The sequence below is a fragment of the Acinonyx jubatus genome, chromosome A2 (genome assembly GCF_027475565.1).
Source record: "Acinonyx jubatus isolate Ajub_Pintada_27869175 chromosome A2, VMU_Ajub_asm_v1.0, whole genome shotgun sequence".
In the NCBI taxonomy this organism is placed as follows: Eukaryota; Metazoa; Chordata; class Mammalia; order Carnivora; family Felidae; genus Acinonyx; species Acinonyx jubatus.
Genome location: NC_069383.1, coordinates 105,611,940 through 105,628,372, shown reverse-complemented (window position 1 = coordinate 105,628,372; position 16,433 = coordinate 105,611,940). Strand labels below are relative to the sequence as shown.

The 16,433-nt window shown below is 56.7% G+C and overlaps 1 protein-coding gene and 2 non-coding genes across 8 annotated transcripts; all 3 read right to left on the bottom strand.

Moving 5' to 3' along the window:
• Positions 1 to 5,191: 5,191 nt before the first annotated feature.
• TBRG4 (transforming growth factor beta regulator 4) lies at positions 5,192 to 16,431 on the bottom strand. 6 transcript variants are annotated; one of them, XM_027046095.2, is made up of 12 exons: positions 16,353 to 16,431; positions 15,685 to 15,763; positions 14,631 to 15,101; positions 12,264 to 12,581; positions 11,602 to 11,773; positions 11,167 to 11,324; positions 10,572 to 10,682; positions 9,742 to 9,886; positions 9,218 to 9,442; positions 8,976 to 9,087; positions 8,757 to 8,871; positions 5,192 to 8,332 (listed from the first exon to the last, which is right to left on the bottom strand). In XM_027046095.2, the coding sequence occupies exons 3-12, from the start codon at positions 15,042 to 15,044 to the stop codon at positions 8,231 to 8,233; spliced, it is 1,872 nt and encodes a 623-aa protein (XP_026901896.1). In that variant the 5' UTR covers positions 15,045 to 15,101; positions 15,685 to 15,763; positions 16,353 to 16,431; the 3' UTR covers positions 5,192 to 8,230. The 6 variants fall into 6 exon arrangements, 5 of the variants coding, with proteins under 5 accessions (XP_026901896.1, XP_026901898.1, XP_026901893.1 ...); XM_027046097.2 differs by having other exon boundaries at positions 5,194 to 8,332; positions 9,218 to 9,446; XM_027046092.2 differs by having other exon boundaries at positions 5,196 to 8,332; positions 9,201 to 9,446.
• On the bottom strand, positions 11,423 to 11,556 carry LOC113595594 (small nucleolar RNA SNORA5). Its single transcript, XR_003416128.1, has one exon. It is a non-coding gene; the product is annotated as a small nucleolar RNA SNORA5 (small nucleolar RNA).
• On the bottom strand, positions 11,934 to 12,069 carry LOC113595595 (small nucleolar RNA SNORA5). Its single transcript, XR_003416129.1, has one exon. It is a non-coding gene; the product is annotated as a small nucleolar RNA SNORA5 (small nucleolar RNA).
• Positions 16,432 to 16,433: the final 2 nt, after the last annotated feature.

Here is a 16,433-nt window from a genome sequence, read left to right as displayed (position 1 = left end):
TTTCAACACGAGGCTGCAGATCCTAACCCCGCAACAGGGCAAAAGAAGAAGGCAAAGCAGACAGACTTCCAGAACGGAAGCACGAGGGGCTCCACCGGCCAACCTCCCCGTGACACCGGTGGAGATCTTATGGCCAACAGTTAAAGCTCCCAGAAAGGGTCTGATGCGCAAATGAAATAGCTGTTCAAGACAGAGTGCCAAGTCCTCAGTGGGGCGCGAGTGGAGTGGAACCGAGGGGCGTGAGCTCCTGCTCTCCAAGGCAGAGAATGCACCTGACCTGGCCGAGGAGCACAGGGCCCCCGGTCCCCCAGCACTTCCTGGCCAGAGGCGCCACCTGCTGCAGGGGTGGGGGCAGGAGTCCCAGGCCAGTGTGACCGAGGTGGCCCCTCCTCCCTTTAGCCTCCGCGTGTGGGAGGGAGACCCTCACTTGGGCCCAGCAGCCCCTCGAGGCCGTGGTTCCACACCAGAAGAGGCTGCCATCCCCCGTCTGCTGAGGGCTCAGCTCCCACACTGAGGGTGTCTCTCCCAAGCCTGCCTGCCCCGGCTGAGATTTGGCCGGGCTGTGAAGTGGGTTGCTCCCAGTTTCTTCCCACAGGATCTGGCTTCACTTGCAACTGAGCAGGGGGTAGTGTGAAGCTAAGCGCACCCTCAGGACTGTGGAGGTTGTGGTCAAAGGCCTTTGGGAGAAGACACACTGAGCCAGTGAAGACGCGGCCTAGACAGCGGGCCGGGGTGATTGGGGGCGCAGCCACGCACCTCACCGAGAAAAAGCCCCAGGGCCCTGCAGGGGAAGAGGAGCGGGCTTCCCCCAAATCATCTAACCCATCACCAAGCAAACGGGCAAGTAATGACAGTAACAAGCCCCAGAGGAGAGGGGGTGTTGGGCCAGAACCCAGAGTTGTTACAATATTTTATTTAAAATGCCTAGTTGCCAGGGCGCCTGGGTGGCTCAGTCAGTTGAGTGTCCGACTTTGGCTTGGGTGATGATCTCATGGCTTGTGGGTTCCAGCCCCGTGTCGGGCTCTGTGCTGACAGCTCAGAGCCTGGAGCCTGCTTCAGAGTCTGTGTCTCCCTCTCTCTGCTCCTCCCCCACTCACGCTCTGTGTCTCTCACTCTCAAAAATAAATTAACATTAAAAAAAATAAAAAAAATTTTTTTAACGTTTATTTTTGAGACAGAGAGAGACAGAGCATGAACGGGGGAGGGGCAGAGAGAGAGGGAGACACAGAATCGGAAGTAGGCTCCAGGCTCTGAGCCATCAGCCCAGAGCCCAACGCGGGGCTCGAACTCCAGGACCGTGAGATCGTGACCTGAGCTGAAGTCGGACGCTTAACCGACTGAGCCACCCAGGCGCCCCTAAAAAAATTTTTTTTAAATGCCCAGTTGCCAACAAAAAATTACCAGGCACAGATAGGAAGTATGACCCATGTACTGGCGAGAAAGCAGGCAACACAAACTGCCTACAAGAGCGACCGGATGCCGTATGTCACAGAGAAAGATGTGAAGGTGGTTGTTGTAAGTTATGCTCACTGCTAAAGGAGAGCATGGTTAAAGCAAAGGAAGGTATGATGATGAGGTAGCAGCAAGTAGAGAATATCCACAAGGGACAAAAATGACGAGATTCACTTTAGGGGCTGAGCAGAAGATCTGAACTGGGAGGAGAACTAGTGAACTTGAAGACAGATCACAGGAGATTACGCGAGCTGGAGAAGAGAACAGAAAAACGCACAGAGCCTCCGAGAGGTGTGGAACACATTAACCGCACCAGCACATGCAGACCGCACACGAACCGGGGTACCAGGAAGAGGACAGCATCCAAAGAAGGCACAGCTGCAGACTTCCCAAGCTGAAAACAAAACCCTCCCACACACTGAGGGGGCTCGATGGACCCAGGCAGGGTGGATGTGGACAGACCCACAAACACGCATATCATATAAAAGTGTGTAAAGTCAAAGACAAAATCTTTTTAAAAGCAGCAAAAATCATTAGGAATGATAACATTGGTTCAGCAAGGCTGGAGGATTCAAGATCAGGATATAAAAATCTGTGCTGACAGCGTGGAGCCCACTTGGGATTCTTTCTCTGTCTCTCCCCACTTGTGCTCCCCCTCCTAGCAAATAACAAAAAAAAAAAAAAAAAAAAAAAAAAAAAAATCAACTGTTGACCTCAAATAACCAAAGCAATCTTGAAAAAGAACAGAACTGGAGGCATCACACTCCCAGATTTCAAACTATACTGCCAAGCAAATAAGTAATCAAAACAGTCAGTACTGGCAGGATGCACAGATTAACAGAATTGAATAGAGAGCCCAGAAATAAATCCACAATTATAGGGTCAATGAACCCATTTTTTAAAGATTTTATTTTATTTATTTGCTTTGAGAGAGCAGGAGAGCTCATGCAGGTGGGGGAGGAGCAGAGAGAGGGAGAGAGAATCCCAAGCAGGCTGTGCATTGTGGAGCCCGACATGGGGCTCGAACTCACAAACTGTGAGATCAGGACCTGAGCTGAAACCAAGAGTCAGATGCCTAACCTACTGAGCCGCCCAGGTGCCCCGACGAATCTATGACGAAGAAGGCAAATATATGCAATGGGAAAAAGTCCATCTCTTCAGCAAGTGGTGCTGGGAGAACTGGACAGCTGCAGGCAGAGGGAGGGAACCTGGACCCTTCTTAAACCACGCACAAACGTGAACTCCAAATGGATCAAAGACCTCAGTGTGAGACCTGAAACCTTAAGAATCCTAGAGAAGCACATGGGCAGTAAGTTCTCTGACTCTGGTCTCGGCAATGGTTTTGTGGACCAGTCTCTTCAGGCAAGGGCGAGAGAAGGTGGGGTTGCTTCAAGCTGGAAACAGAGAGAACTACTGAGTGGGAGAAGGCATTTGCCAATCATACAACAGATAAAGGGTTAACATCCAACTATATAAAGGACTTACACACCTTAATATAAACAACGACAAATAACCCTATTAAAAAATGGGCTGAGGGGGCACCTGGGTGGGCTCAGTCAGTTGAGCGTCTGACTTTGGCTCAGGTCATGATCTCACGGTTCATGAGTTTGAGCCCCGCGTCGGGCTCTGTGCGGACAGCTCAGAGCCTGGAGCCTGCTTCGGATTCTGTGCCTCCCTCTCTCTCTGTCCCTCCCCTGCTTGTGCTCTCTCAAAAATAGATAAAAAAAAAATTAAACAAATAAAAGGGATGAGGACTCGAGTAGACATTTCTCCAAACACCTGGAGATGGCCAACAGATGCGTGAACGGTGCCACACCGTTGTCATCCAGGAAACGCAAGTCAGAGCCCCAGGAAGACACGACTCTTACCTGTCAGGATGGCTAGTATCAAAAAGAAAAAAATGACCAGTGTTGGTGAAGATGTGGAGAAAAGGGGCCCCTCACGCACTGTTGGTGGAAATGTAAGTTGGTGCCACTGCTGGAAAACGGTATGCAGGTTCCCCCCAAAATTATAAAATAAATTACAAATAAATCTAAAAAAAACACACCAAATGGAAGCACATTTGTAGATAAAGCAACTGTTGGTTACCACAGGAGGGAGGGGTTGGAGTGGTAAACAGATAAAGGAGATTAAGAGGGTGCAAACATTCCAGTCACAAAACAAATAGGTCACATATGTTAACACAGAGCATGAAGAATACTGTCAATAATATTTCAATAACTTTGGTGACAGATGGTAACTGGACTTATGGGGATCATTTCACATGTAAAAATATTGTATGTGAATTCATCGTGTGTGAGTTATACTTCCATTAGGAAAAGTCAATTGTGGGGTGCCTGAATGGCTGTCAGTTGAGCATCTGACTTTGATTTCAGCTCAGTCATGATCCCAGGGTTGTGGGATCGGACTCTGAGCCGAGTGTGGAGTCTGCTTGAGATTCTCCTGTCTCTTTCTCCCACCCTGCCCCTCTCCCTTGCTGTCTTGCTCTCTCTTAAAAAAGAGAGAGAGATGGGGTGCCTGGGTGGCTCGGTCGGTTGGGTGTCTGACTTCGGCTCAGGTCCTGATCTCACGGTTTGTGAGTTCAAGCCCCGCATCAGGCTCTGTGCTGACAGCTCGGAGCCTGGAGCCTGTTTGGATTCTGTGTCTCCCTCTCTCTCTGCCCTTACCCCACTCATGCTCTGTCTGTCTCTCAAAACTGAATAAATGTTAAAAAAAAATTAAAAAAAAGAGAGAAAATCAATTGTATTTCTATAAACTTGCAATAAACAATCCAAAATTAAAGAAAATCCCATTCATAATGGCACCAAAAAGAATAAAGTACTTAGGAATCAGTTTAGCCAAAGAAACTCAAAATTTATACTCTGAAAATTACAAAACTGTCAAAATTAAGGAATACCTAAATAAACATCCCACGTTCACGGATCAGAAGGCATCACGTTAAGATAACACTCCCCAAACTGATCTAAGGCTTCCTTGCAATCCCCACCATAATCTGAACTACTTCTTTGCAAGAATTGATAGGCTCTTTTTTTTTAAATTTATTTAGACAGAGAACGAGCACACGCACAAGCTGGGGGAGGCCGAGAATCCCAAGCAGGCTCAGCACTATGATGGGCACAGAGCCCAAAGCAGGGCTTGAACTCGTGAACTGTGGGACCTTGACATGAATCGAAACCAAGAAATGGACACTTAACCAACGGAGCCACCCAGGTGCCCCAACAGGCTACTTCTAAAATTTATACGGAATTGCAAGGGCCCCAGAATAGCCAAAACCATTTACCTGGAAAATAGAGAATAAAGCAGGACTCACACTTTTTAAAAATCCAGTGTAGTTAACATACAGTGTTGTATTAGTTCTGGGGGTACAGTATAGTCATTCAACACTTCCGCAGATCATTCAGTGCTCAAGTGTGTGGGCGGCTGCGTGGCTCAGTTGGTTTCAGGTCATGATCTCGCAGTTCAAGCCCCGCATCGGGCTGTGCTGACAGCTCAGATCCTGAAGCCTGCTTCCGATTGTCTCCCTCTCTCTCTGCCCTTCCCCCACTTGTGCTCTCTCTCAAAAATAAGCAAAAAAAAAAAAAAAAAAAAAAAAAAAAAAAAAAGAAAAAAAAGAAAAAAGAAAAGCATGCTTAACCCCCTTCACCTGTTTCCCTTACCCAATCCTCACCCTGCCCAGTTAAGAGTCTGTTTTCCAGTTGTCTTTGTTGTCCAGAGTGTTGTCATACTGTTGTCCAGAGTGGCTGCACCAGTCTGTATCCCTACCGGTGGTGGGGAGGGCCCCCTTCCTCCACGTCCTTGACAACTCGTTTCCTGTGTTGATTTTAGCCACTGACAGGTGTGAGGTGATCTCATCCTGGTTTGTATCTCCCTGAGGAGTGATGTAGAGCATCTTTTCATGTGTCTGTTAGGCACCTGGAGCTTTTCTTTGGAAAAACGTTCATGTGTTGTGCCCGTTTTCCACATCTTTTCTTCAAGTTTATTTTGTTAGGGGTGCCTGGGTGGCTCAGCTGGTTGAGCATTTGATGTTGACTCAGGTCGTGATCTCACCATTTGAGGTTGAGCCCGATCAGCACGGAGCCTGCTTTGGATGCTCTGTCCACTCCCCCTCCCCCTGCCCCTCCTCCACTGTGCTCTCTCCCTCAAAAATAAACAAACCTTAAAAAATAAAGTTTGGGGTGCCTGGGTGGCTCAGTCAGTTAAGCGTCTGACTTCGGCTCAGGTCATGATCTTGCAGTTTGTGGGTTTGGGCCCCACATCAGGCTCTGTGCTGACAGTTCAGAGCCTGCTTGGGACTCTGTGTCTCCCTCTCTGCCCCTTCCTGCTCACCTCTGTGTCTCAAAAATAAACATTAAAAAATTAAGTTTATTTATTTTGAGAGAGAAAAGTGCACAGTGGGGGAGGGACAGAGAATTCCAAGCAGGCTCCTTGCTGTTAGTGCAGAGCCCGATGTGGGGCTTGAACACCTGAACCATGAGATCATGACCTGAGCCAAAATGAACTGGACGCTTAACTACCTCGCCACCCAGATGCCCTGTTCTGCCCATTTTTAAGTGGATTATTTCACTTTTGGTGTTAACCTGAATAAGTTCTTTGTATTCTTTGGGTACTAATCTCTCCTCCCGTTCAGGAGGCTGACTTTTAGTTTTGTTGGTGGTTTCCTTCACTGTGCAGAAGCTATTCTGATGTAATCCAGGACTCACGCTTTCTAGTTTCAAAATGTCCTGCAAAGCAACAATCAAGAGACAGCTACCGAGTGCCCAGAGTTAACCCCAGACACCTGTGGCCAGCAGAGTTTCAACAAAGGTGCCAAGAACAGAAGACAGAATGATCTTCTCGGTGACGGCACTGGGGCAGCTTAAGAGTCATATGCAGAGTGGAGCTGACTGCACACCAAATACAAACATTCACTTTAAGTGGAGAAATCTGTAAGGGCAAAATTAAGTAATCAAATTCTCGGAAGTAAACAGGTGTATTTCCATGACCTTGATTCACCAAAGGACTCTGGGACAGGATGCCAAGAGCACAGGCAAATCAAGAAGATATGGTGGATGTTGCCAGAACAGAAGCTTGCTGCCTGAGGGCCACCACTGAGAAAGTGAAGATGGAACCCATGAAACGGGAGAAAACATTCACAAACCATTTCCTGATGGGAACTGAGTTCTGAGTGTACAGAGAACTCTGACAACTCCGTAAGGTGACCGAATCAAGTCCTGGACACAGAACCGGGCTGGGAATTTCTCCAGAGCCCACGCAGATGAGCAACGATGCAAGTGCACTGGCCGTCAGGGAAATGCAAGGCCCAGAGGCAGCAGCTGGTACCCACTGGCCGCTGGAGTGGGCGCTCCCTGGCACCGGCCAAGGGAAGACGTACCACCTTCTGGAATGCACAGGACGGCATAGTGACTCTGGAAGGGCTGGGCAGCTCAAACTCCCACATAAATGCACATGGCGGGCATCTATCCCAGAGAGCGAGGCTCCCTCCACCCTGAGTGTGGGGTGACCGGTCACCTGCAGGAACACGGAAGCAGGGCATGGACCCCCTGATGAGTCTCCCAAGAGAGCCCAGGCAGATCCAGCCTGAGGGCTGTGCAGACTCCTCTACAGAAAGCTCTGGAAACAAGAGTGAAGATGAAGGTCAGGCTGGTGGCCGCCAGCAGGGGGAGGTGTGGGTGTGAAGGGTGGCAGGAGGGGCCCCTGCATGGAGGCAGTAGCCCTACACGTGGATTCCTATTCCCGGTGTCCTGGTGACACATACCAGTTGTAGATGTCATCACCAAGAACAGAGGACACAGGGACCACTGTGATGTCTCAAGACTGCAAAGGGACCTGAGCGTCTCCAGTGAAAGCCTGTGGTCCTGAGTGGACAGGACCAGCTCCACACCCCAACCCTCATCTATGCCCGTTCTTCACTGCATGATGTCATCCCTGCTCCCACATCTTGCCTACGCTCAGGGACACCGGCTTCAGAGTCCTCTCAGCTGCTCCTCCCTCTGGCCTGTGCAAATGACAAGTGCCAGAGGCCCCCCTCCACCCGTACCCCAATGCCTGTGGGAGCTGCACGGTTTTGGGAGACTGACTAGCTCTTCCAGAGGGACCACTTTGGAGATGGCCCTTCTCCCTGCCCCGCTCTGAGCTGCTGGGGACAAATGGCAGCATGTGGCGGTCATCCTGCTTTTGCAGCAGAGGCTTGGGGAAGGGACAGACTACTGGGCGGGGCAGGGATGAGGCTCGGGCCACTCAGGGACAGGGCACATCCCCCTGGTCTGGAGGTGATGGTAGCTGCATCCTGTCAGCTGACTGCACCTGTCCCTTGTTCCAGAGCCAGTGACACTGGTCAGCTTGGGTCCTTGGGGGTCCTCCACTCATCTGAGACCACAGCACAGGTAGGCAGGGACGCCCAGGACACCTGTGGTCAGTGCCCACACCAAGATCAGAACCCCAAGCCGTGTCCTCAAAACCCTACAGGCCTGACCCAGGAAGTCCTCGCAGCCCAAACGCTGGAATCCCAGGACCCTGGGTGTGGACCGCACGGTGTGAACAGCAGGCGGCTCCATGTGAACATGTGGGACAAGGGGACCTGGGGAGGCAGAGAAGCCGGGACAGACAGGCCACCATGAGAGCAGGGTGGGTGGTGGTAATGGTGACAAAGTCCGGGACACCTCCTGGTGTGGACACTGGAATTCACTGTTTATTGCCCACAAGAGAGCAGGAGCTGCCGGCCAGCTCCCCCACAGTGCAGTCCAGGCTGTGAGCCGGGTCGCCCAGGGCGCAGTCCAGGTCACTTGGCCAGCTCCTCCGCCACTGCTTTTCGCATCTTGTCCTTGAGGTAGGCGCCTTTCTGCCACTCAGACTTGAGCTCCAGCCACTCGTAGTAGGGGACCTGCAGGGGGCAGGGGCACCTGTGCTCTGCCCGCTGCTCCACACCTGGCCTCCCCACCCTCCAAGCCCACGAAGCTGCCGGGGCCTGAGCCCCCGGGACCAGGGATCTGAGAATCTGTGGCACCTGATGACAACTTTTTCATTTTTGAAGTGAAAAACAAAAACCCATTGAGATACCAAAACTACCACAAGAAGTAAATGTGACAAAACCCTCACACGGTGTCTGGCACTCCTGGGTTCCCTGGCCCATATAGGACTGTCTGCTCTGGAAGGGGTCAGCGGCCCCGGGCCAGGCACTCGTGGGGTGCAGACCTGCTCTAAGAGCCCTGAGCAGACGCTTCAGGGCCGCGGCCACAGGGAATCTACGAGGTTCCGGGCCTCCCTTCGTCCCGCACAAACGGGCCCACTGGACTGGCGGTACTCACGTCTACCACCAGGAAGCCGGCGGCCCGCACGTGACGCCGGGCCAGGGCGAAGCGCCCCAGCAGGTCTCTGCTCCGGCTGCTGAAGTTGGGGAACTCCCAGCGCAGGAACGCCAGCCTGGTGGGGGAGGGGCAGAGTGCTAGGCATTCTCCCGGTGGGGGGAAGGAGGAAGGGGGCACCAGAGAAGAGCCAGAGTCCAGGGCCGGCCACAGGCCACCTACCTCTTGGCCCCAGGGGGCAGCGGCTGGGTCCCCGAGGGAGGAGTGAGATGCGGGGCTACAAAGTCTCTCAGGGGCAGGAACTGGCCGTCCGTGTCCAGCAGCACCTCGGCGTCTAGGGAGGGGCACGGGTGGACATGGAAGGGACCGTCCCTGGGGCACAGAGACCTTGTCCTGGACAGAACAAGCCCCGTGCCCACCACCAGGGTAGTGCAGAGAGGGCCTCACCCAGAACCCAGCCGTACTGCGTGGCCACTGCGAAGCTGCCCCTGCTGGGGCTCCCCAGCAGCCCCTGCAGGGTGTCCCGCAGTTCCTTCTGCAGGGGTGTGGCCTTCCCATCACAGGCCAAGAGCCAGGGTGCCCAGTCTGAGGCCGGCAGAAGGGGGCCCGTGTACTCAGGGTGCTCCAGCTGGGCGGTGGCGCTGATGTGCAGCAGCTTCTGGAAGGTGCTCTGGTCCTTTGGGGACTCGCTGCCTGAGGCAGAACGAGAAGGGAGGGTGAGCCGAGGCCAACGCTGGGCCAGAGAAAGAGGGGGACCAGGCAGGGGACAGTGACACCCTCGATCCCAACTGACTCTGAACTTGGCATCATCAGGGGCAGAGACAAGATCATAAGGGCCACGCACATGGAGAGGCAGAGGGATGGAGGAACAGATGCCAGCCAGGTGAGCTCTGGGTACCATCTCGCTGCTCTGGAGCCCCCTCCCTGCCAGGCCTGAGGCCCCCAGACCCCTGGGGTCAGGGAGGGGAGGGGAAGCCCCAGCACTCACCCAGGAACCGGGCATGCAGTTCAGGGCAGAGCACCACTCGCAGCACCTCCCCCTGCACCTGCTGCAGCACGCACAGCGCCCACACCACATCCACCTGCAGGGCCGGGTGCAGGCTCCGCAGCTTGGGCCCCAGCTTCTCGTGAACCTAGACAGGGGCGGGGCGGGGGGCTCTGCTCAGCAGCCGCATACCTCCTGGGCCGGAGGCAGTCGGAACGCTGGAATGGCTTGGCTGCGCTGAGGCTAGAACAACTACTGGGAGCAATCCTGGCTGATGTTCTTGGCCAGGCTTGGAGCCCCCCCTTCCCCCAGTAGAAAGTACCAGAAACCTTCTTCCTCACCCAGGACTAATGGACAGCACAACATGCAGCAGGACTTTCCTGCTGCCCCTCCCAGCAGCAAGGGCCTGTGGCACAAAATCACAGGCCCCTGGGGACAGGAATGGATTTCTGGCCCTGGGAGAACTTGGGAGAGTACAAGGAGGGCAGTGTCCCCGTGGAGGCCCAGGTGCACACACGAGATGTGTCATGCCTGAATGGGCCTGCTCGGGCCTGCTTTGCATGGTGGTGTGCCAAGGGTTCAGAGCATCAGCAGGACAGTAAGGGAAAACCAGCGGCCCCCTAGCCCTGACTGCGGCGAGTGAGCCGGCCAACATCTCCCGACCTGTGCACACGGCCGCACAGCAGGCATGTAGAGGACCTCACATCTTTTGTCCCCAGACCATCCCTGTGACACGGGGCTCCAGCTCCCCTCTCATCCCTGAAGCCCCGAGGTCAGGGCTCCCCTCTCTTGCCTCCACACCCAGGGTGGGTGAACAGGTGCACAGACCATACCAGGCCGAAGAACTTGTCCTCTCGCTCGGGACGGAAGTTCAGGTGTGCGAAGGCCAGAAGCACGTTGCACAGGTGCGGCACGGTGACGGTGTGGGCTCGGTCTATGACGTGCTGGGCCGGCCACACGGGGTGGAGGACAGAATGAGAGGGGCCCTCCCACAGGGCCCACGAGCCCCCAGCCGCCCGGGGGCCACCTGGACAGGGTGGCGGGCCAGACCTCCCCCTGCTCATTGCCCCCACCCAGAGACCGGTGGTAGTGTCACAAACGCCCCGGGTGGTCTGCGCAGCCTCAAGCCGCTGCAGGTAAAGTTAAGTGTCTCTCCTCGCTGTTTCAGGGGATGAAGTTTAGAGTCCTGAGCAAATTCCGAGCCTCACGGTCCACACTACGTCCTGCTATAGCCACCCGAAGACGGATGGAAACTCCTCCAGAACCCAGTGACACGACGGAGGACACCGTCCTCACCCGCCATTCTCCACTGCCCACAGAGGCTGCGCCTCTATGAGTGAGCCGGGTAGGAAGCCCCTGTTCGTAACCGGGGAGTGTCCAGGGCGGCCATTCCTCCCCAGTGGAACGAGCAGGGTCTGCCCGGCTCACCTGGGCCAAGGCCTCGAACAGGGGAGGGCTGAGCCACTTGAGGAGGGCGAAGGACTTGGCGCCACGGGCCACCTCGCCGGACGTCAGGCTGGGCACGTGGGGCAGCAGGTCAGCAGCCAGGCGCTGGAGCACCTGGGTCTGGTGGAAGCCAAGTTTGCCTTCGGGACAGAGCGACCCCAAGGTTCACCTGGTGAGGGTGGGCAGGCTGCTCTGCCCTCCCTCTGCCCCCAGTGCCTGGCCTGGAGCTCCAGGGGCTTGGTGTCCGTGACCGAATTTATCCCTGAGGCCCAGCACAGAGGATCAGGGCCCATGAGCCACGGTGTTCCTGTGGCAGCCTCTTGGGCCGGCGCCTGCCACGGGTGGGCGGGCACCGAATTTGACACAGCTGCGGCCAGCCCGCCTCCCTTCCCACCGCTCCCCATGGGGAAGGCTCACCGTAGGCATAGGCCAGATCCAGGAGCATGCCTTTTGTCAGCGGGAATGGCTTCTGGACCAGGTGGTAAGAGACGGCGCGCAACAAGGGCACTGAACGCCGGTTCTGAGCCGCCAGCGTCACCAGCACCTTCCGCAGCTCGTCGGGGCCGAAGCGCTCCACCAACTCCAGGCACTGTCAACCATAGCCCTCAGGGTCAGCTAGGCGGCCCAGGCCGGGGATCCCATGCAGCACCGCCCCTGCGGGACAGCGACTGGACCTGAGCTCAGTAATCCAGTACCCTGCCGTGCGGGCCTACTCGGTTCTCAGCCGGAGCACCCGTGGGCCCGAAGTGGCCTGTCTGCAGCCAAACTTATCCCCAGGTCCCAGGGCAGGGGACCCGGAGCCCATGAGCTGCGAGCTTCCTATGGCAGCCATCTGGGCCAGCTCTCGCTACAACAGGAGCGGGGGCCGAATCTGACTTGACTGCCGGGGGCGTGTGGCACATCACCAGAAGCGTTAAGCGGAGCCCCCTTGTAAGCGTGGCTTAGGCTCTGCCCTACCCCCGAGGCCCTCCGGGGAGAGGAGGAGAGCCAGCAGCCCGCTAGCTAGGTCCACCGCCAGCTAGGTCCACTGTGTGGCCACGGGGCGCGCCTGCAGCTGCCTGGGGCTCCTGCCGCAGTACCTTGTCCTCCAGGCGGTTCATCAGCGGCTCAGAGAGGTGCCCCGTCTTCGCCATCAGGGCCACCGCAGTGCGGCCATCATCGATCTCCGTCCAGCGCCGCTCTAAGTGCAGCAGCAGCTCAGCCAGCAGCTCCGGGGACTCCCGCATGTGTGTGGCGCTCGACTCGGCCAGGAAGGCCAGCTGCCTGTACTTGAGCCTACGCAGGCGCCAGCGGACCTCCTGCTCCACTGAGCGCAGCTCCCTGCAGGCCGCGGGCAGTGCCAGCGCATACAGGCTGCGGAGCAGTTTCACAAGAGTCCCGTGCCACACAGCACTTATCTGGTGGGGGTTGGGGGGGGAAGGGGACACACACGGGGCAGTCACAGCCGGGACCCCACCTGCCCTGGGCTGGTCTGCAGCCCACCACCAAGTCTACCTCCCGCGCCACCTGGTCAGCCGTCCAGGGTCACCCGTGAGCAAGGACCCCTGTGCGAGTCAGAAGATTTCCCTTGAGGGGAGACCACAGACACCCGCTGTGGCTCCGTGTGCCCAAACCCAAGCAAAACCGTGGAGTCCAGAAGCCAGGGGGAAGCGTGTGGGACAGACTCCGAACTAAGAGTTTTATCAACCCACTCGTTCTGTTGCTTGTAGCGACGGTAACAGTTTTTAGGTGTTACAGACCCACTGGCCCTTCTTCAGAAGCAGCGGCCACATCGCATCTGACAAACCCCGAACCCTGAACCTCTTTTCTCCCACAAAGCAGTCTTAAGGTTTCCGGGAACGTACTTTCTTAGGAATGCAACCACCGAGGACAGCAAAGGTGACATCCCTACAGAGCATGCCCAGGCATCAGCACCCCGCCAACCCCCACCTTCCAGGGCTGCTGCTGACACCAGCCAGCACGCGGGGATGCCCCTGGCACGTGAAGCTACGTGAAAAAGCGCTTGATATGCGGGCAGAGAGAGGCCAGGTGTCACAGAGTCCTGCCTACCCCACACTCCCTGGCACCAGCGAGGAGTGGGGCGGGGGGGAGTGTCTGGCCAGCCACCTGCTGCCACCGGCACGCCGTGAGGCTTCATGCCAGGCTCCACGACGTCCCCAAAGCCCCAGTGCACATGGCAGAGCTTCCCTCTTCCTGGGGGCCTGCCTGTTTCTGAACAAGGGGGCCCCCTGTTCTCAGTGTGTCACAGTCCGGTGCAGGACCCCGCAGTCCAGGTGCAGCTCCACCTGCAGCACGCAGCCTCTGCCCGTTAGGGGGTGGGGTGGGGGGGTTCTGAGTGCAAACAGGGAAGGTGGCGTGGAGGGGCTGGGCAGCTGGAGACATGCATGCTCCATGACAGCAGGGACACTTTCAAATAAGAGAGCCTGGCCACCATCCGCATTACCCATACTCTGGTCCCCGCTTGCTTTTGGCTTACGACTCTGTTACAAGGTTCACTTTTATCTCCCAGAACTTGCTTCGGTTCCGTGTGTGTGTGTGAAATGTGCACTGACAATTACAGGCTTACAGCCTCGGAACAAGAAGGGACTCAGTGAACCGTCACCAGCTATGACATCACCAGGAAGCAAACTGGTGCCCTGACCCCAGCACACACCTCTAACTGAAGCAAGAGGTTCCAGGATGCCATGCTCCCCTTACCACACACGCATTCTGGCATTTTCTCCATTACCCTATCTCATTAAAACCAGCCGGCCACATCCACTACTCTCACAGCGTCTGGTTTGGAAAATACTGTTAGTGCAACTGCCACCCCGATCCATGCCTCTCCTCCCCATCCTCTCGGACAACTGGACACAGAGTCCCCTGCTCAGTGTCGGAAGCACGGCTTCTTCCCGGTAGCACGGACCAAGGCAGGGAGTGAGGGCCGACGCAGCCAGTGCCAAGGGCCCCTGGCACCGGAGCGAACAGCCTGGCTGAGGGGAGTCCTTCCTCAGCCAGCCCAGAGAGGGCCTGAGGTCTGACCACCCCGCCCGGCTGCCTGGGATTCCCCATCAGTCACCCCACATCCCCTGCAGCCATAGGAGTGCGCCCACAGTTGGCCAGACACTGCGGCAGGGTCATGCAAGTCAGCACCGCCTGGCAAGGGGACGAGCACCCAAGGAACCGGGTGGAACCAGTGTGGCTTCCTGTGCTTCTGCGCCCCGTGTGCTGCTGAAAGGACAGTGGAAGGATGGCAATGTTCACCTAACGGGACCGCTCTGTGATCAGTGGGGAACAGCAAGCAAAAGTAGCCTAGACTCTATACAACAAAAACTTCTCACAGGACAGAGAGAACTAAGCAAGGCAGCACAGTTCCCGTCTATACCTGCAAAGTGACTGGCTGCTTTGGACTCTGGTGCCATTGTTTTCTGCATGGGGAACCCTGAGAGAACATTTTAGAAACCCACCTGGCTGTCAACGAGATGGAGAAGCTGCTGAAAGCGGGCATCCTGCACAAGCAAGGCTCTGTCTTCCGGCTTGTCAGACAGCAGGCGAGACAGCTGGATAAGCATGAGGGCCGCATGGTTCTCTTGCAGGCAGCGACTGTCACTGAGCAGCTCCAGGAGCTCCTCTGGCCGGGTGGCCTTCTCAATGAGCCGCTCCACCTCCTGGTGCTCTGGATAGGGGGCAGACAGTTGTTCCTTCTCCACAAGCCCTGACAAGGGGCCTGGGAAGTGGGAACTGGGGCAGGTGGCTGAGAAAGTCAGAGTCCTATGCGCCACGCTGGCAAGCCTCAGTCGGCCTACCGGAGCCACCACAGGGGCCAGAAGGGTGGCCTCTCTCAGGAGGCACGCGCATCGCTTCACCAGGCGGGCTGCCATGATGGCCTGGGTGGCAGGGAGGGCAGCTTCCTAGTGAACAGGTCCAGGTCCAAAGCCCTGAAGAGGAAAAGGAGAGAAAGGGGTGATGCAGGCGCAGCTTCTGAGTCAGAGATCCGAGAACACAGCAGGTGACACAACGTTGTGGCCACTCTCCACACTAGCCGGAACCTCTGCTTTCTGCCTGCCCCATACCTGGGGCACAGAGGCTTTTTGTTTCGCTGTAGGATGGAACCAAATGCCAACCCCAGGAGCATTACAGCTAGGGCTGGAGAGCACAATTGCCTACAGGGTGGTTCAACCATTCAGATCCCCAGGTTCAGCCCCGGGTTCCTAGGTGGGAGTCTCCGCAGGATTGGACAGTGTCCTTTCATTTACTTTAAAACTAACCCAGGATCAAGAATGATGGACTTCCAGAAGCATAAGACGATATTTCACATCAGACTGCTCCTGGAAAGCCCTGGACGTATGACTCACATCCCGCAGCCTCACAACGTGGCTCAGAATGACCTCCTGGGTTTACATCCCTCATCCCGACAGGCCCTGCACCTTCAATAGACCCAGCCAGGGCGACTGCCCCCCACCCCCAGCACAGCACCCACAAAATCACCCATCACCTCTCCACACCCAGGCAAGACGTTACCTTCTCCAGGGGTGTGTCACATATCCCGATACTGTTCAGTCCTGCCTGCCTCTGCGATCAAGTGATGGGGTCCGCGCGCCTGCCAAAGCAGAGAGCGTAGCGTGTTCGACCTTCGGTTTCCCGGAACCCGGTAGTGGCCAGCGCATGATAGCCGCTGTAAAACGCTTAGTCTAATTACACAGTATAAGAGGCTCAGGAAGAACACCGGCCCCAAGGTAACAGCCCGCACCCGCTGAGCCCGGTCAGAGGGAAGCCGGAAACAGTCCGACCGGTCGATCCCACGACCTGGGGAGCGAGCTGCGGTCCAGGAGCGCAACTGGGCTACACCGGCCCCGAAGATGCAGACCCCGCACCCGCACCAAGGCGCGGGGGCCTGCGAGCTGAGACGCGAGGGTCAGCGCGCCGCTCGCGGGTCACCATGCGGGACCACGGTGGAGGTGCGCGTGCGCACACGGGCGGGAGCCGCTCCTTCCCCCACCTCGCGCCGCGCCCCGGCCCCCCCCACCCGCCTCCACCCCGCCAGCCCAGCCCCCTGACCCCCCGCGTCCCGGAGCGCCTGTCCGGTCTCCTCCAGCCGGCCACGCCCTCCGGCCCTCGGCATCCACGCCCCGCAGCCTCTTCCCCGCCGCCGGGAGACCTGAGCTGCCGCCGCGAGGGCCGCCGCTGACCTCCATGCGCGCCCGCACTGTCCTCGGACCACGCCGCGCGGCGCGCTCGTCACGTCACTCGGGGCGCCGCCGGAAGCGAGC